The following is a 16,409-nucleotide window of genomic DNA, read 5'->3' as shown; positions in this document are numbered from 1 at the left end:
AAAAGGTTTTGACCCTGCCAACATTTCCCCCCTTGACGCAGACAGCCCCATTATCAAGCTGACTTCTTTATGTTGCATATTAAAACGACGCTGAGTGGAACTGGCGATCGTGTAATTTCCGCCATTCTCTCAACATCGCTACAGATTCCTTTCATAGAGGGACTCTTCTTATCATTGGATTACTGTAATCTGGATTAAAACGGTGGAGTGTGTGACAGTTGACTGAAATCTACGGTTGAGTCTATGATTGAGTGTTTGTACACATGTGCATGTCCGTGTATGTTTGTGTAACACGCTCAGGGTATTAAAATGTGAGAATGACAGGATGTATAGTAGATAGTGAATTTGTTATTTGTACACGTGTTTATGTCTGTATACACATATCTACCTCCTCCAGATAAGCAGTCCAACTCCCATGGAGAGCAGCATAATCAGGGCAGCCACAGACACGACGATGATGATCACCACTGGACTCTGTTCGCTGGACGCCAACGCCACTGAAAATGGAAATATATCAATGAATATGCTTCTGAATAAAACACACACCAATTATTAGCCAGGACAAAGAGCCACAGGCATTTTTGCACTGCATATGCTCATCATCACACTATATATGCACAATTTAACACAACGGCATGCAAGGCTCATACAGTACTGTATATTACATGTAAACAAGAACAGGAGATGAGAGCAAATAGAAAGGCGATGAGGACCAAATTAATTTTATATACAGAGTGGAAGGTAAACTGACATTTTTTTATATTAGAAAGCCAAGACCTCCCCTACATCATTAATACACGACCCTCCTGTATTACACTATTGTCTACATACATACCCTCTGCTCCACCGAATTAACTCAGAATACCAGAAGCAATACGTCACATTGTGTTTCAGTAAAGACCATCACATTACATGATCTCCTGAAGCAGCAGAGAGGAAGGAGTCCTGCACCATGTTTGATTTAACATGGTTTTTAACTTAAATTATAATGATCCAGAACATATGATTTCATTAAAGGACTATTTCACACTGTAACTATAAGTAATCATCAAATCTTATGCTTATTTCATACATGTTTGGATACATTATTTGCACTTTTTTTCCAACCTGGTTCCTCACTAAGGTGTTTTAATAATCATTTTGTATACTTGTTCAGTTTTCATTATAAGATAAAGTAGGAGTGGATGTGACACCAGTAGATGAATTCATTTTCTGTTTAATCTGTTTTTCGTGTGTTTCCTAAATGTTGACTGAATTTAAGTGTCATTTTCTTCTTCTTAAAAAAAAAAAAAAAAGAGTTTAGTAAGTGGACCTTAGATGACAATAGGAAGATTTCCTACCATGTGGTTTTTATTAGTGGATAGGTGACTGAAATAGTAGTGGGAGGTATTCACACAGCACTGTAAAGCGTAGTATATGGTCCTGAATCAGAGCTAAGCATGCAGTAGCCATTAATTATCGTCATAAAACTGAACATTAATCTTCATTCATTAAAAAGTTTTTTTTTTCTCCATCTGTGTTACAGTTGTCCACCTGCCAACTCTTCCAGTTTGCTTAAAATCGACCAACAAATAGTTCCATTTGTCTAATGCACATTTCCATTTGTCTAATGCAGGATTCTTCTGGCAGATAAATGCCATAATCGTGTTATTAGGCTTAATGATAATATAATATTTTTAAATCTTTTTGCAGGCCTGCAATACCTAATGATGTGAAGCAGCGCAGGACTATAAGACTATGAATGCTCACCAAATCCCTTTTCTGGATCAAATTAAAAGGATCAAAACAAAGAATTCATGAGAAGCACAAGGCATAAAATGCATCGAGTCACAACTAGACACTGGGGTGGCACGAGAGACGTGGTATCAACTTTCACAAAGAAGAACCATTTCACAGCTTACTGGTAAAATGTTGAATATTCACACATATCTCAGACACAGCCACATCTCCTCTGCCTCTCCTTCTCACTCTAGCAGCATGTCTCATTGTGTGGGCTGGCCAGGTGCCTACACAAACCCCCTATCTCAATCTGCCTGGTGGTGCTGAGAGGAGGGAGTGAAGAGAAAGGAGAGAAAGTGAGGAGGAGAAGGGGGGGGAGGAGGCGTAAAACGGCTACTCACACTCGCCAAGTGTCTGCAGCTCCAGGGGAGCACTGTATGCTCCGTAGTCGATGGGCGGCGGGGAGGAGGAGGAGGAGGAGGAGGAGGACGATGACGATGAGGAGGATGATGATGAAGAAGAAGAAGAAGACGAGGACGAGGAGGAGGCAGAAGAAGAAGAAGAGGAGGATGAGAGAGGGGAGGAGGACAGGGATGAGGAGGGTGCCGGCGTGGAGATCGGGCGGATGAGGAAGACATATGTGGTGCCAGGTTTGAGGTTGTTGACACTGATCCGTGTGGCAGCAGTCTTCACAGTAGAATAACTCTGATCCTTTTGTTCCTGTGGAGACAGAAAGCGATGTGAGAGACAGGGAAACAAAGACAGAGTTGAACAGCAGGAGGAGAAGTGAAACGAGTAGGAGGAATCCATTTGTGAGATGCCTTGTTCATTCCAAGGCACAGTTTGTAATGCTGGAGGACATGCGAAACAATTTTGTAACCAAATCAAGAGCTTTGGTTATGTCTCATTTGTTGCAGAGTGTTTCAGAGAGTCAGACAAAGTTTAAAAGTGAGAGTGTTTGGCAGCAGTTGAACTGCTTTTAATTGAGAAGTATCAAAACTGCCCTTTGGGAGGAAAAAAAAAAAATTAAGTCCAGACACTAATGATTGCATGTATCGAATAATTTGAGAGATCTTTAGAAAATAATAATAATTTCTTTAACGCTCATCTGTTTCCATCCGTGAGAATGAGTCACACTTTGCACAAGTGGGCACAATGGCTGCAGTGAGTAGGTGACACACATTACCATAATGACTCCACTTGTTGTCTGATATGTTTGTTTTTGCCTGTTCGACGCAATCTCTGCCTTGTTTCAACAAACAGTCCTCATTGTATTTTTGCATGTCCTCCCTCCGCATATCAATAAGATCACTCCGATCGAGCTCGTGTAACAGCTGTGATGATAAATCTGATTTACATGCGAGGGTATTAAGAGGTAAAGCGAGTGTAGTTTTCGAGTGTGGTCATGTGTGCGCAACGCCGCTCGCATGAGGTAACGGGCATATGACTTTTTCATTACAGTAAGTCCAAGAATAGAATTGCGTGTGGAGGGAATAAAGAAAGAAAAAGTCAGAGAGAGAGGGACGCAGGCAGAGGGAAATAAAGAGAGATTAACTGAGAAAAAGAGTGGAATCTACTGTATAATGAGTGACTCCTGTGGAGTGAGCTAATATGTGACAAAAAAGGAGAGATGAAGAGGCGAGTGGATGAAAAAGAAGAAAACACAGAAATGACGCTTTGTAATATTTGTTATATCAAGTTATGAATAAACTCATTATTGCACATAATCAGTCACATTAATAGTCAATGTTATGATTCAGATGAATCAGCTCATATGTTTGTAATTTTTAAAAATATCAGTAAGCATTATGTTGAGCCATACTGTAAAGCTGTATCTTGATTAAAAAAAAGGCAATACACTGACTAAGCAAAGCCATATTATCTCCTTTAAATGGACTCTTTTTCAGTGTAGTTGTATTGCCTTTTCATTTCATGGCCTTTAACATTTTTCCTGTCTCACTCTGTTACTCTGTCTATCCCTTACACTCTCTCCCTCATCTGCTTCCTTCTTTTTGTTTCTAGTCTCTCAAAGCGTCTTCCATCATTTCTATCACCATCTCTCCACCGAGTCATCTTCCCCATCCCTAATACTCTCCAACCTTTTCTCTCCCTCGGTCATCGCAGAGGCATCTCATTCCTTCGAAAATTCCCTGTTATCTCTTCTGTTTTCTCATTTCTTTCCTAGCCCACTCTTCTCCTGAATCTTTTCTTGTTTTTTTTTTTTTTTGTTTTTTTTCTGAAGATGTGGGAGTAGAGCAGTAAGGAGCGGGGCTTTATTAAATATGGTGAAGCATAGAGAAGAGAGGGAGGTGTGAAAATGGGTGAGAGTGTGACACAGCCAAACACAAAGACCTGGCATTGCTAGAAAACGCAGCGTATGAAAACGGAGAAGCGAGAGCGTGACAGCTGTGGTTTACGTGCATGACAGATTTACTGTGAAGACTGATGACAGTTGACGGCGTGGCCACAATCTGACTAAGTGCTATGTTAAATGAGTGTGATAAGGCGGATGAAATTACAGTGGTTATCCATAAAAGCATAAGAAAATGTGGCAGGAATACAGACTCAGGCTCATACGTCAGTGGCGCTTAATATGCGCTATAAAGTACATGATTTTTGAACAATATCTTAATGATTAACAGTTTAAGACAAGGATTTAATCAAGTGGAAAGAGATGTCAAAACACCATCTCTGATTTACACCAAAGTCACACAACAACTATCAATATATCACTTTCCGCAGTTGACGTTGGTAAGCCACCAGTGTTGGTTTATGCTAGGAAACTAGCATAGTGCACCATGGTGGATTTGGGGGTGTATGCTATCTCAACGGACACAAACTGATGCTCAACCAATAGGCTACTTGATTTTAGATATAGATATGGATATCACATACTGATATAACAGTGTATTTACCTTCTCATAGTATTTGACCTCATATTCAGTCCTGCTGCTGTTTGGGTAGGAAGGCTCCCGCCACACCAACGTTATGCTCTTCTGCTCGATCTTCTCTGCTCGCAGCTCACTTATCAGAGATGGTGCTACAAGGGAGAGAAAGAGGAGAAGACAGAGAGTTGAGCTTGGGAATTCCAGTCTCATTCAATATACACACAATAGCTTCAGAACTTTCCTCAAGGACATCAGAAACAGTAATTACCCTCCGATATTTCCAGTTTTCACAGAGCTTGACTGTGCAGACAAAGGTCAACAGAGGAATACTGTACAGTGAATTCTCTTTCAGGGTGGATTTTGCCAGAAGGCTAGCACTGATATACTTAGTATACCCTAAAGTATTTTCAGATCTGAAGCAAGACAGCAGAAGAAATGTGGAGTGTTGGCATTAAAGAGCAGATGGGAAAGTCCAACAATGATCTCCTATCAGGAAAGGAACAAAGAAAGAGAAAGAAACAGTGCAGAAATAGGTAGGAGAGAGGTAATGGGTTAATTATTCAAGTGGAGACGTGTCAGAGACGACAACTTCATCGGACTCAAAGTCCCATGAATGGACACACATTGCATACGTTTCTTTGTCTTTGACGGTGTATGTGTGTGTGGTATTGAACAGAGCTTGGGTCGGTACATTGGGACTGACAATAGATCACTACAGATATGGATTGACTTGAAGTCTGTATCGACACAAGACTAACGGATGGAGACGCTCCTAATCCGGATTCCCTGTTTCCTCTCAGAGTCTCTCAATTAAAATGACCTCAGAACTTTTTCTGACTCCATCTAGGAGAGCGGGCAGTGAAATTTATCCTGACAGATAGTTCTTCTCTTTTTGATTATGATAGGGAACAAAAAGGACGACGAAAAGGTGCTTTCCAAATTTAGCTTGCAAAGCAAACAATATCATTACTACGGAAAGACCAGTCCTTTGTTTCTCTGTCAATAAATGACAGGCAGCGCATAGTATGATAATCAGTAAGCACCACCCACTCTTGCTTAAGTGCTAATTATGCCATGTTTAATGAAGAAGCAAAATGGGTTGTCACTCAAAAAGACTAAGAAAAATAAAGGGGTGCAGTTAGCTTAGTCAAACGGCCTTCATGTTTGGGAGGAGCGATGCCATTAAGGCCATTAGGGTTAGGTTCAGTAGCAAGGGAGTCTAAAGGGTGTTTTCTGTCATCTTTTTTTGCACTGAATGATAATTATTGCTGTTTTCCACTTACTGAAACACCTCCAGATTTTCTATGGCACTGAAGTCCCTTTTCCTTATTTCCTGCCGTTTCTTTCTGTCCCCGATGCTATTCCTGTTTTTCATCTGTTTTTCTCGCTTTCTCATTCTCTCCCCGTCAGTTGACTCGCTTCATCTTTTGTGCTCTTCTCACTCGCTGCTCATCTCTTTCCTGACCTCTCACCGACACCTCATCTCTTTTCCTCTATTGAAAACGGCCACACTAATGAATATGTCACACTAATGAATATGTTCTGCCTGTCACTCATACATGAGCAAAACTATGTAAACACACAACATCCTCCACATACACACACACACACACACACAAAGCATCTGCACAGCTCCTTCTTCTCCTTCTGTCCTCCTCTCAAGAAGATAACAGGAAGATAATACCGTCATTTTAGGCAGCGGAACAAAGACACACTCGATCTGTCTGTATCTCTCTCTCTCTCTCGCTGTCCATCTCCATCTGTCTGTTTTTTGATGTCTCTGAACACACAGGTATTATCCATTATTCATGGTGACTTCTGTGACTTTTTGTATCATGAAGGAAAGATGTGTGTGTGTAGCCGTACGTGTGTGTTTGTGCGTATCAGTCAGGCCAGTGAGTGCAGAAACTATCATTGCTTTTTATGTCTGCCCAATCAGGCAGACTGGAGGAGGAAGAAAATTCAAGCTGTATGATTGGCCTGAGTGTGTGTGTGTGTGTGTGTGTGTGTGTGTGTGTGTGTGTGTGTGTGTGGGGGGGATTGTCTCACAAATGGTGTACAGTATGAATGCAGCTCTGTCTTTATACCGGCTTGTTAAAAATCTGAATATGTAGAATCATAATGTGAAATCTAGTAAACAGATTAATGATTCAACATAACTTCTTTTCATTAAAAAAATAATTCAAGTGGATTCAGTGCCGTTAAGCCACTGCAGTTGCAATTAGTAATCCACGAAAATTACTATGCTGTCATTAATGTAGGCACAATACCTTCTTAAAATGATTAAAAAAGCCAACCTGTTGCACGTTTTTACTGTGCTTTTTTTTGTGCATTTCACAAGTATTTCTTATGGTGACCTCACTTGGATGACTGAGCTTCACCATGCAGAATGACGTACGTGCAGAGTTTGACACTAGAAGGCCGTTTTCACATTCATCACACGAGTACAAAAGAGCATGATTTTGTGACATCATAGTCACGAGTTTGGAAGCTAATTGTGGTCCATTATGCAACTTAATTGCATGTGTAAGGTGGAAACTTCAAACTTTTAGAGCACACACAGAGAATGGACTTCTCAATGAAGTGGGAGACATCTTGTGTCAAGTAGTTAAACTTTCGGAACGGACAATTTTTGCATATTTTTAGATGATGGATTTTTCAATGGGGGAGGAGGAATAAATATTAAAATTATCTTTAAAAGGTAATTGAACTTTTTGTGGAAAGACCCTATTAGACACAAATTAAAATTCAAAGCAAAGTATTTCTATATGGCTTAAAACATGTCTCGAGGCAATATTTAATCACACAAATTAAGCTCTTGTGTAATGAAAGCTTTAATTTACATTATTTCATCAGTGGAAACACTGGCCTACAGAAATAGTACAAATATGAAAGTGAATCACTCCACCTCATTAGTTCATCCTCATAACATGATGCATCCAAATAGAACTACTGTGAAACTTAAATGAGACTGACATATCGCAATGGTGAACGCAATACAATCTCAGGAGATAACTGCTTTACTTGAGATGCTCTGAAACATACTGTAGCTTATCTTTCAGGTCCATATTGGTTGGGTGTGAAAAAAATCTTTAAATACTTACAATATGATGTCCAGAAAACTTTAATCATGCCAGTTAGTGGCATTTTGAAAGTATGAACATATTACATGTACAGTAAAGACAACAAGTGAAGGGGGGGAAAGACAAAGTATAAAAAGTGCATGTGAGATGTGCAAGTGAAAAGGACAGTGATAAGAAAAGATTGTAGGAAGTTCTAGCAGACACCCTCTCCTTCTCAGAGTGCCCCCCCAAAACACAAAGAGAAACTCAGCTTAACACACCAAACCAAGAACACAGTGTCAACCTGCTCTCCCCGTCTACAACTGCAGGCTATTGTTTGCTATTCTTTCCTTCCTTGCATGCTGAATTATGCATAGGACTGGTGCCTGCCTCCAAACCCCAGATCACATCACAGCTCAATCAAGCACAAAAAAAAAAACAAGTGTGGACAATTTTTCTATTGGTGCACATGCACGAATACAAAAGTAAGACATCGCTTAAGGTGGTGTTTCCACCTCTGCAGCAGGGAAGAAGTGGTCTCTAATCGCTACGGCAGACAAACTGGCGTCCAAAGTACATTTCTGCACCCATGAGAAATTCACTATTGCTATTAGTGTATACCATGCAATGTGCATTACTCCATATGCATGAACACAAGTTTATACAATGATCCTTTCATATGCAAATGAGAGTGACCTTTCCTAACACCAGAAGAAGTTTTAGCTCTTATAACATACTTTATTATGAGATTGAAAAAATGCATCAGAATTTGAAATTGCTGGTGTATGATTCTGCTACTTACACTTTATTACCTGTCACACTGTCTAGAACATGTCCTCTGAGAACAACTAATCACAAAGATGAGATTTATTTATTTATTTCCTGTCAGCTTCACGCTTGTCAATTTTGCACACCTTTCACCAACAAAATTTGCCTACTGACATTGCAAATTTTGATATCATGAGTAGCTATGAAGTATTTGCACACAGCTATTGAGTACTAATTACTACTCTGGTGGATGTAATAGCTTCCAAGACATGCAAACAGGCACGAGTACCGATACGCCCACTTCTTCTCCGATACACAACGCACACACAAGAGTGTATGGCAGCAAATGGTGGGTGGCGTTGGGTTTGGCGCTGTATTTGAGAGGAAGAAATCGATGCCGTCTGCCGTTTGAAATGGCTTTTGCACTCACATGTACACACACACGCACACAAACAAAAACACACACACAATTGCACAGTGATTTTCACAAGTAATATAGAAGAGGTGATGGCCTTGTGGGCAATAAGCCTCTCCAGCTTTGCTGTGGAAGTGCACAGCAGACGTTTTCAAAGCCTCATCATACCGCCGAAATCACATGGAAGAGGCACTCGTCACAAAGACATATACAGTAGCTTCTGATAAGATCCATTATGAAACCTTTGCAGTACATATACCAATCACTGATACAGATAATGGTCTATAGACTTCAAAGGGACACTATGATGAGAAAGAAAAGTGAAGCATGAGGAGGTATAATAGATGGAGTTTGGCACACAACAGCAACCAGGAAGCAAACAGCTGTACCTCTCAGTGATTAAACTTACGTAGCCTGCGAGTACAGGCTGAAGCTGGGTATCATTGAGATTATATAAATTCGGTTTCTGGTTCTTCTTATCAATTCAGTTGCTGTTGCAAACTGGTTTTGATTATTTTCATGTTATTTGTGTGAGAAACTATACGTTTCAATATGTGAAAATCAAAAATTGTCTTTATTTTAAATAGATTTGACACCAACTCTGCATAAATTATGACACATTAAAGTTTCTACCTTATACCTTATATACAGTCATGCACAACTTAAGTATTTTCTGCCTTTTACATGAGTTGGATACACTAACAGTGGATTGTGGAACATTATGACAACTGAGGACATGAAAAACGCTGCATTCTTACGCAACACTGCGGTATCACTTCAGTATTTCGACAAATATTGTAACATGCAAGATATTTTCTTGTAGTGACTAAACTTTCTCAATCATTACTGTTACACGTGCGCTGGCACAGAAACACAGCTGGTCCTAACTTTGCTTTCAATAACTGACAAGTGGAATTGAAAAGCTTGTTTCTTAAAGAATCCAAAGGCTCCTATAAGTTCCAGTTCAAAACTGTTTCTCGATACCCAACGCCACTACAGGCCTGTCATTATGCAGACACTGGGGGTTATGTGGCGGCTCTAGCACAGGTCTCTATGGCAGGTAGATCTATGAATAGACTTTGGCACAAAATGGCAGCCGCCGCTGTAGGCTCTTGCATCCATGTGTACCGAGGCAGCTGAGGTGCAACTGGCATCTCTGTTTCGTTATCAAAGGAGACAGGCAGAGGAGCCGCTCTCCCCAGGGGCGACGGCACAGGCAGGGCTGAACATCTCGCAGTCATTCTGACTTTTTTCCCCTCTTCTTCCTCACTTCCACGGGGCCCTCTTGCTGGAAATTCTCTCTCACTGTCTCTTCGTCTCCTTATCTCTCCATTTCCCCGACACAGCTCCTTCTCCAGCTCGGTTCTCAGGGGAATCCGCTGTTCCCTGCAGGCCTGTTTGTGCCTCTGCCTAGATGACATCCATCTTGTCAGGAGGGGGTTTCATTGTTCTGCTTCTCACCATCTCCGCTGCATACTTTACGCACTTCTGTGTGCATACGCATATTAAAAACGGTGAGTGACTGCACGTGTGTTCGGGGATGAACAGACAAGATGGTAGAGTGTGTAGCTCTAAAGTCACAGGTGGGAGTGATTTAAGAGAGCTGTATCTGTCAGGTCTGTTCATGTTCAAAGGGTTAACAGAGAAGCAAGAGCTCCATTCCCTCTGGGCACAGCACCACTGGCTTCTACCTGGGGTTAAACGGATGGTGCAACGATTTATGTGACTGACAGCGGAGGAGTGGGAACATTTAGTTTCTTTTGGTTCAGCTGTCCCAGGGGCTTTTTATACACCTGCTGCCGCAAGCATTTCTGTCAATGGATCCAAAATCCCAGTGGAGTGTACATTTGCCTGTGCATTTCTTTAATAAAGTCATTAAAGTTTCAAATGGCCAAGGAGTTGCGTGGATAACTTTCACTTTTATTCACTTCTTTTTCAGCTTATGTCTACAGGATGACGTTCTAAATGCAAAATCAAAGCCACTGAACCATCCATCTATCACAACTTTTTCAGGGCTCTGAGATTGAGTCTGTATCTCTGTCTGTACAAATATCTAGGAATCGTGATAGATGATTCTCTATCTCTCTTTTAAGCCTTACATTCAGCAGTTGGTTGAAAAAACTGAAGTTGAAATTGGGTTCTTAGTTTAGACACAAGTCTTGCTTTTCCAAAGGCCAAAAGGAGACTTGTTGTTGCCACCTTTATGTCTGTGCTGGACTATGGTGATGTTATATGCATGCATGCATCTTCACAATACCTACACGCGCTGGATACTGTCTACCATGGAGCACTGAGGTTAATTACAAATCTTAAAACCCTTACTCACCATTGCTCTTTGTATGCTCGGGTTGGTTGATCTGCCTTGTCATATCACATATACACTTAACCATTGGCATATTCTTATTTATGAGGCCATTCTTGGTCTGCTTCCATCTTACCTACAGATCTACATCCTTTAGAAAACTATGGGGAGTTACTGTCTTCGCTCTGAGGACTTATTCCTACTATCTCTCCCTAAAATCTGTACTGAACCGGGAAAATGGCGTTTAAGTATGTTGCTCCCCCTGCTTGTGTAACATATGTCCGTTACACTTGGAATCAGTTGCAAAATCACCTGAATCCTCGTACTTTAAATGCGTCTAGTGAGCTGGTCTCACTGGACGCATTTAAAGTAATTCTAAATGACTTGGATTTGGGCACATCTGCCTGTAGATTATAACATTTTATGATTCTGTAATTTATTCTTTATTTTCACCATAAATTGTTTTTTTTTCATGTCTGCAACCTTGTTAATTGTTCTGCTGACAGGCAGCAGAACAATTAACAGGGCCAAGAGGCTCTTGTAAGAGAGATTTTTTAATCTCAAATGCCAAGTCAATGAGACTTTTGATCAATTAATAATATGTATTTTTTTTTTAGAAAATGAATCATTTACTTTTAAATTGACAGTAGTTCCTCACAGGATTTCACTTAGATTAGAACAACATCAAATATGCTGACAGACTAAAGCAAGAATCCACCGCTGCACACTTCCAAGGATCACTGGAGTGGAGAAATAATGTAGTATCCTTGTTCTACTCAGACAGTAACCTTGCACTGCACTTCATGCCTTGTATGGGTAAATTAAAGGCAGGTTTTCAGCAACTCTTTGATGCAAGGAAAAAGGTAGGAATTGTAGAATTGCATCTAGCTGTTGTGATGAAATCACTGACAATTAAAAGCAATCTTCCCTCAGATTTGAATGACAAATCTATTAACATTTGTAATTAATGTATATATTGTATATAAATATAATTACATAATGGTGTGGGTGACAATATACAATATTATTCCTGTAAAGCATCATTTTAGGGCATGCAAGTACAACATTTTATGTACAAAAATGCACAGTTAACTGCAAGATCAGAAAAAATTTCTAAGGTGGCTGCTAAAGTAAGCTGGCATGTAAAATTGCACAAACATTTGGACACTTGAAACAAACCTTACAGACGATTCCCGACAATTACTCTCACAGTCACAGCATCCTACCAGTACCATTTTGAGGTTCACCAGGTGGCTATATGTGCATGCATGTGATTACGTCCCAATCTAATGATGCTGTTTATGAGAGCAGCTACCACACCCAGGTCTCACTATCTTGCAGCAGGCCTTGCTGTTTTAATCTGTAGCTATCAGCCTGCGCCAGCGGTGGTGCGCTATCTGGCAACCTGTCCCCGCTTACCACTCACTGTCTAATCTGGCCTATCAGCATTCGACCGCATGGACGCCTCATTCCAAATACATATAGACACAACTCAAAATAATCAAAGTAGGAGCATAAGACAGAAAAACAGTAGGAGAGGAAGATTGGAGGCAAGAGGGAGGAAGGGAAAAAAATTATATTATCCAGGATCCTCCCTCAGAGGCGAGGTGAGCAGATGCAGTCAGAGACAGGTATTATCTATGGTTATTATCATGCATATCAGTGTATGAAAAAAAAAGAGGAGGGAAAGTGTTTAGAGAGGTGAAACACACATACACACATACAAATTTGGATATTTTGGTCTGCGAGGGGGAGGATTCGGTGTGGGGAATACACCTGGATAGGGCACATTTCCATCTAAACTACAAGATTATATGTTGCAGGGACATGATCCACCAAGGTGTGTGTGTGTCTGAGTGTGTGTTTGTGTGTGAGAAAAGGGTTTCTGTGTGTGTAACAAAGAAGAGAGTCTCAGTGATAGCCTGATTAAATGTGTCAGTCAGTAGGTGGGTGGGTGAGCGAACAAGCAAGCGGGACAGAGAGTCTCCTGCCATATGACATATTCAGAGGGGCCTGATCAACATAATCCAGCTACGCAGAAACACCAGGTCCTGAATATAAGTTTACAATGAAAGGATGAAGCATGTCTGCACCCTGACAATGTTAAAATACATCCAATTACAGACGGCATGAGTGACCGTTGTTGGATCAGATTATTAAATATTTCAAGAAAGAGAAAACACAAGGAGCTGCTGTATGTCAAAAACCACAAATAACCTGTTGGCTCTGCATTTACTGAAATTTGGCATCTCACACAGAGGAGGGCGACTGGGGCTGACTTGCTTAAACTGCTCTTGACAGCTGCACACACTGATTCAGAACACTCTTTTGGCCCGATGTGCTTTAGCCTAAAGGGAGAGGCAAGGTCTGATCACGACATGTCCATTAAGCCAGACAGCCTCAACCCGGAGCCTCCGACAAATAAAAAGCCAGGCCACACACACACACACACACACACACACACACACACACACACACAGTGACTGACCCAAGCCTGCTGCAGGAGGTTGGCTAAGAAGGCGAAGAAAGCTCTATCTGCCCTGACAGACTTGCAAGGATTGCAAATGCATGCACACGCATGCACACATCTCAACATCCACTTTCTGACACATAGTTCAAGTGCAGTCAAACATGTTGACATCGGAGGTGATCGCATTAAGTGTATGCTAGGTTTTGGAGAATGTGAGTAGGACTGCAGAGTCAAAGTATATTGTGTATTTGTAAGGCAAAAACACACACATAAGCATAAATACTCAAAGTCAGGGATTGTATAATGTATACCGCATATATTGTTTTGAAGACAATTGTTTGAAAATGATGTAAAAGCAAGGCTTCAGTGAATGAGAAATAAGTGAGAGCGCGTGTGTTTGTGTGTGCGCAACATTGGTCTGATGAGCTGAACTGTGTGTGACCCACCTACTGTTGTATCCGAGAGGAGTGCGCTGTCATTCAGAAAGACAGCTGCACAACCTTCTCGCTCTCTTTCGCACAGCAGGACGTCGTCAACCTCGCCTGCCCTCCAGCAACAAACCCCGTATAAAACAAACATGGCACGCACAAACACACCCGAGCTCTCTCTCTCTCTCTCTCAACGGAGGCGCAATAAAGACCTTACAAGGTATTAGACAGAAAAAAAATGAAAGATGATTTTGAAGTTTGAACCTCTCTTTCTAGTCTCTTTGCGATGATAAGGGTTTATGTTCTCACCCGTTTCTCTCCCCTCCTGAGAGGGGTTTGGCAAAGACGTGCATCAAAGACAGCCCTCAAGCCCTGTATTATACTCTGATTATGAGATAACAGTGCGTGTGTGTTTCATCATCTACCTCCAAGATTTATTTTTGTCTCTTAAGTGAACACCACAATTCTCTAAACAACAAGAAACAGCCTATAAATCCACATACAAAGCACAGATACTAAAGACCCTGAGAGTGCCTCTTCATAGACTCCAATTATAAGCCAAGAGGTAGGCAATTAAAATTCCCATCACAGGATGACAAAGCGTCTTAAGTGGCTGGGCTATAGTCCTGAAAAGTAGCTTGATGACTCTATTCATTTGGTGCCTGCTGAAGCCTCACCTTCCCATCACTTCTAATTAAGGAGGCAAAAAGGATCCAAATGCCTCCATGCAGAGGACTGGAGGCGGAGATGAGGGGAGAGAAGGTAGAGAGGTGTGAAAGTGAGGAGAAAAAAAAAAAAAGCTATTGGAAACTCAATGACAAAGAAGCGGAGTTTTGCACTTTGACAGTTGAGGAGCTCTCATTCGAGGAAGGAAATAAAAAAAACAAAAAAAAAACATTGCCTGACAGTTTGTCTCTGTCACAATGGCTAGAAGGCGTGATCCGAAATTGTTTCAAACTTATAAATATTCAAATAGTCAAACTGAAACGTGTACTCAGAAGTCAATCGGAGTTCTTCTTGTTTAGCATCTCTTCTCATCTTTCTTCCATCTTTCAAACATACAGTTTTCATATTTCTAACCAGGATTCTACCACATTCTCTCTCATTTTCACTTTCTTCAACTTCACAGCTTTATTCTCCTGTATTGTTACACTACATACCCTGCACAGCTTGCTTCACCTTTCCTCACTTGCTTCTAGTTTTCTTTGACTTTTCATGTTCCCCTTCTGCCTCTATACTTACTGCACTCCTGTCTTCTACTGGCGTCTATTCACACGCAATAACTTTATTTGTTTGAAGCACCTCAATGCCAGATAGTTCAGACAAAACTTTATACTGTATGCACACCATTTTTTGAGAAAATGTGCATTTTTGCTTTTGCTCTTCACACAAGCCTCTTTCTCCTCTGCATCCACAAGGCATTCTGCTCACAATGCAACACCGCTCACCTCTCCCTGTCCCTTCACTTCTATATTCATCCCTTCCTCCTTTCCTCCCTTTATGCGTCCATCTCTCAGGCCCATGTAACTCCACGGGGACCGGCCATCTAAAGCCCGGCCAGTAATCCTCTCAGGATATTGAAATGCCAATCCTTCCTCCTCTCTGACCCGCACCTCCACCCCATCTCTACAGCATTCCTGCATCCCCCTCTTCTTCTCTGCCTCAGCTAAAGGGCTTTGGATGTACCACTGGGGTCCAACACCTTCAACCAAGTGTGTTTCCATCACACACGCATGCAGACAAACACACACATACGCTGAACAATGCTGAGCCATGATGTCATTATTGTATCCTGTCTTGCACACACACAAATCACACATGAACTCATGCACAGAGCTTATGGCATGCAAGCATGGTAAAGCACACACATGAAAATGTTGCTGTCATACACGCATAGCCTGGTGCATGCACAACGGATGCACGCACACACACACACACACACACACACACACATACATAGATATAGGCATCCCTAATCCACAGCTGGATAAGGGGCCCCATGAGCCCTGGGCAAAACTGATCCCCCATTTACCCAGCCCATGCCCCATCTCCTCACGCAACTCAAGCCATGTTTCTATCCCCCTCTCTCCCTCTTCCTTTTTATCCATCCATCCATCCTTGACACACCGTGCAAAACTCCCCCCTACCCCTTGGTGGCCTGGAGAGTCCTGATAAAACCCCATCTGTTTGGGAGAAATCCACTCCAGGCGCTGTGAATGTGCAAGCATCCCGTTTGAGGAGATGCTTTCAAAGAATTCAATTTGTATTTGGTTTTAATGTCACAAGGTTTTAAATGTCGTTTCAGATGCTTTTTATCCACCAAGAAAGAAAAATCTTAGTATATGCATACAGTAGAT

General features: G+C 41.4%; 1 protein-coding gene across 1 annotated transcript in view; it reads right to left on the bottom strand.

Annotated features, from left to right (window-relative positions):
• The window catches only part of LOC121912715 (ephrin type-A receptor 10-like), a 154,555-nt gene that overhangs the window by 28,162 nt on the left and 109,984 nt on the right, over positions 1-16,409 (bottom strand). The window contains exons 6-8 of the mRNA XM_042435059.1: positions 4,635-4,759; positions 2,121-2,439; positions 389-497 (exon numbers count right to left, since the gene is read on the bottom strand). Of these exons, the coding sequence (XP_042290993.1) occupies positions 389-497; positions 2,121-2,439; positions 4,635-4,759 (553 nt within the window). The remainder of the gene's footprint in view (positions 1-388; positions 498-2,120; positions 2,440-4,634; positions 4,760-16,409) is intronic.

The sequence above is a fragment of the Thunnus maccoyii genome, chromosome 15 (assembly GCF_910596095.1).
Source record: "Thunnus maccoyii chromosome 15, fThuMac1.1, whole genome shotgun sequence".
In the NCBI taxonomy this organism is placed as follows: Eukaryota; Metazoa; Chordata; class Actinopteri; order Scombriformes; family Scombridae; genus Thunnus; species Thunnus maccoyii.
The sequence above is the reverse complement of the archived record's forward strand: the minus strand, read 5'-3'. Positions and strand labels throughout refer to the sequence as shown.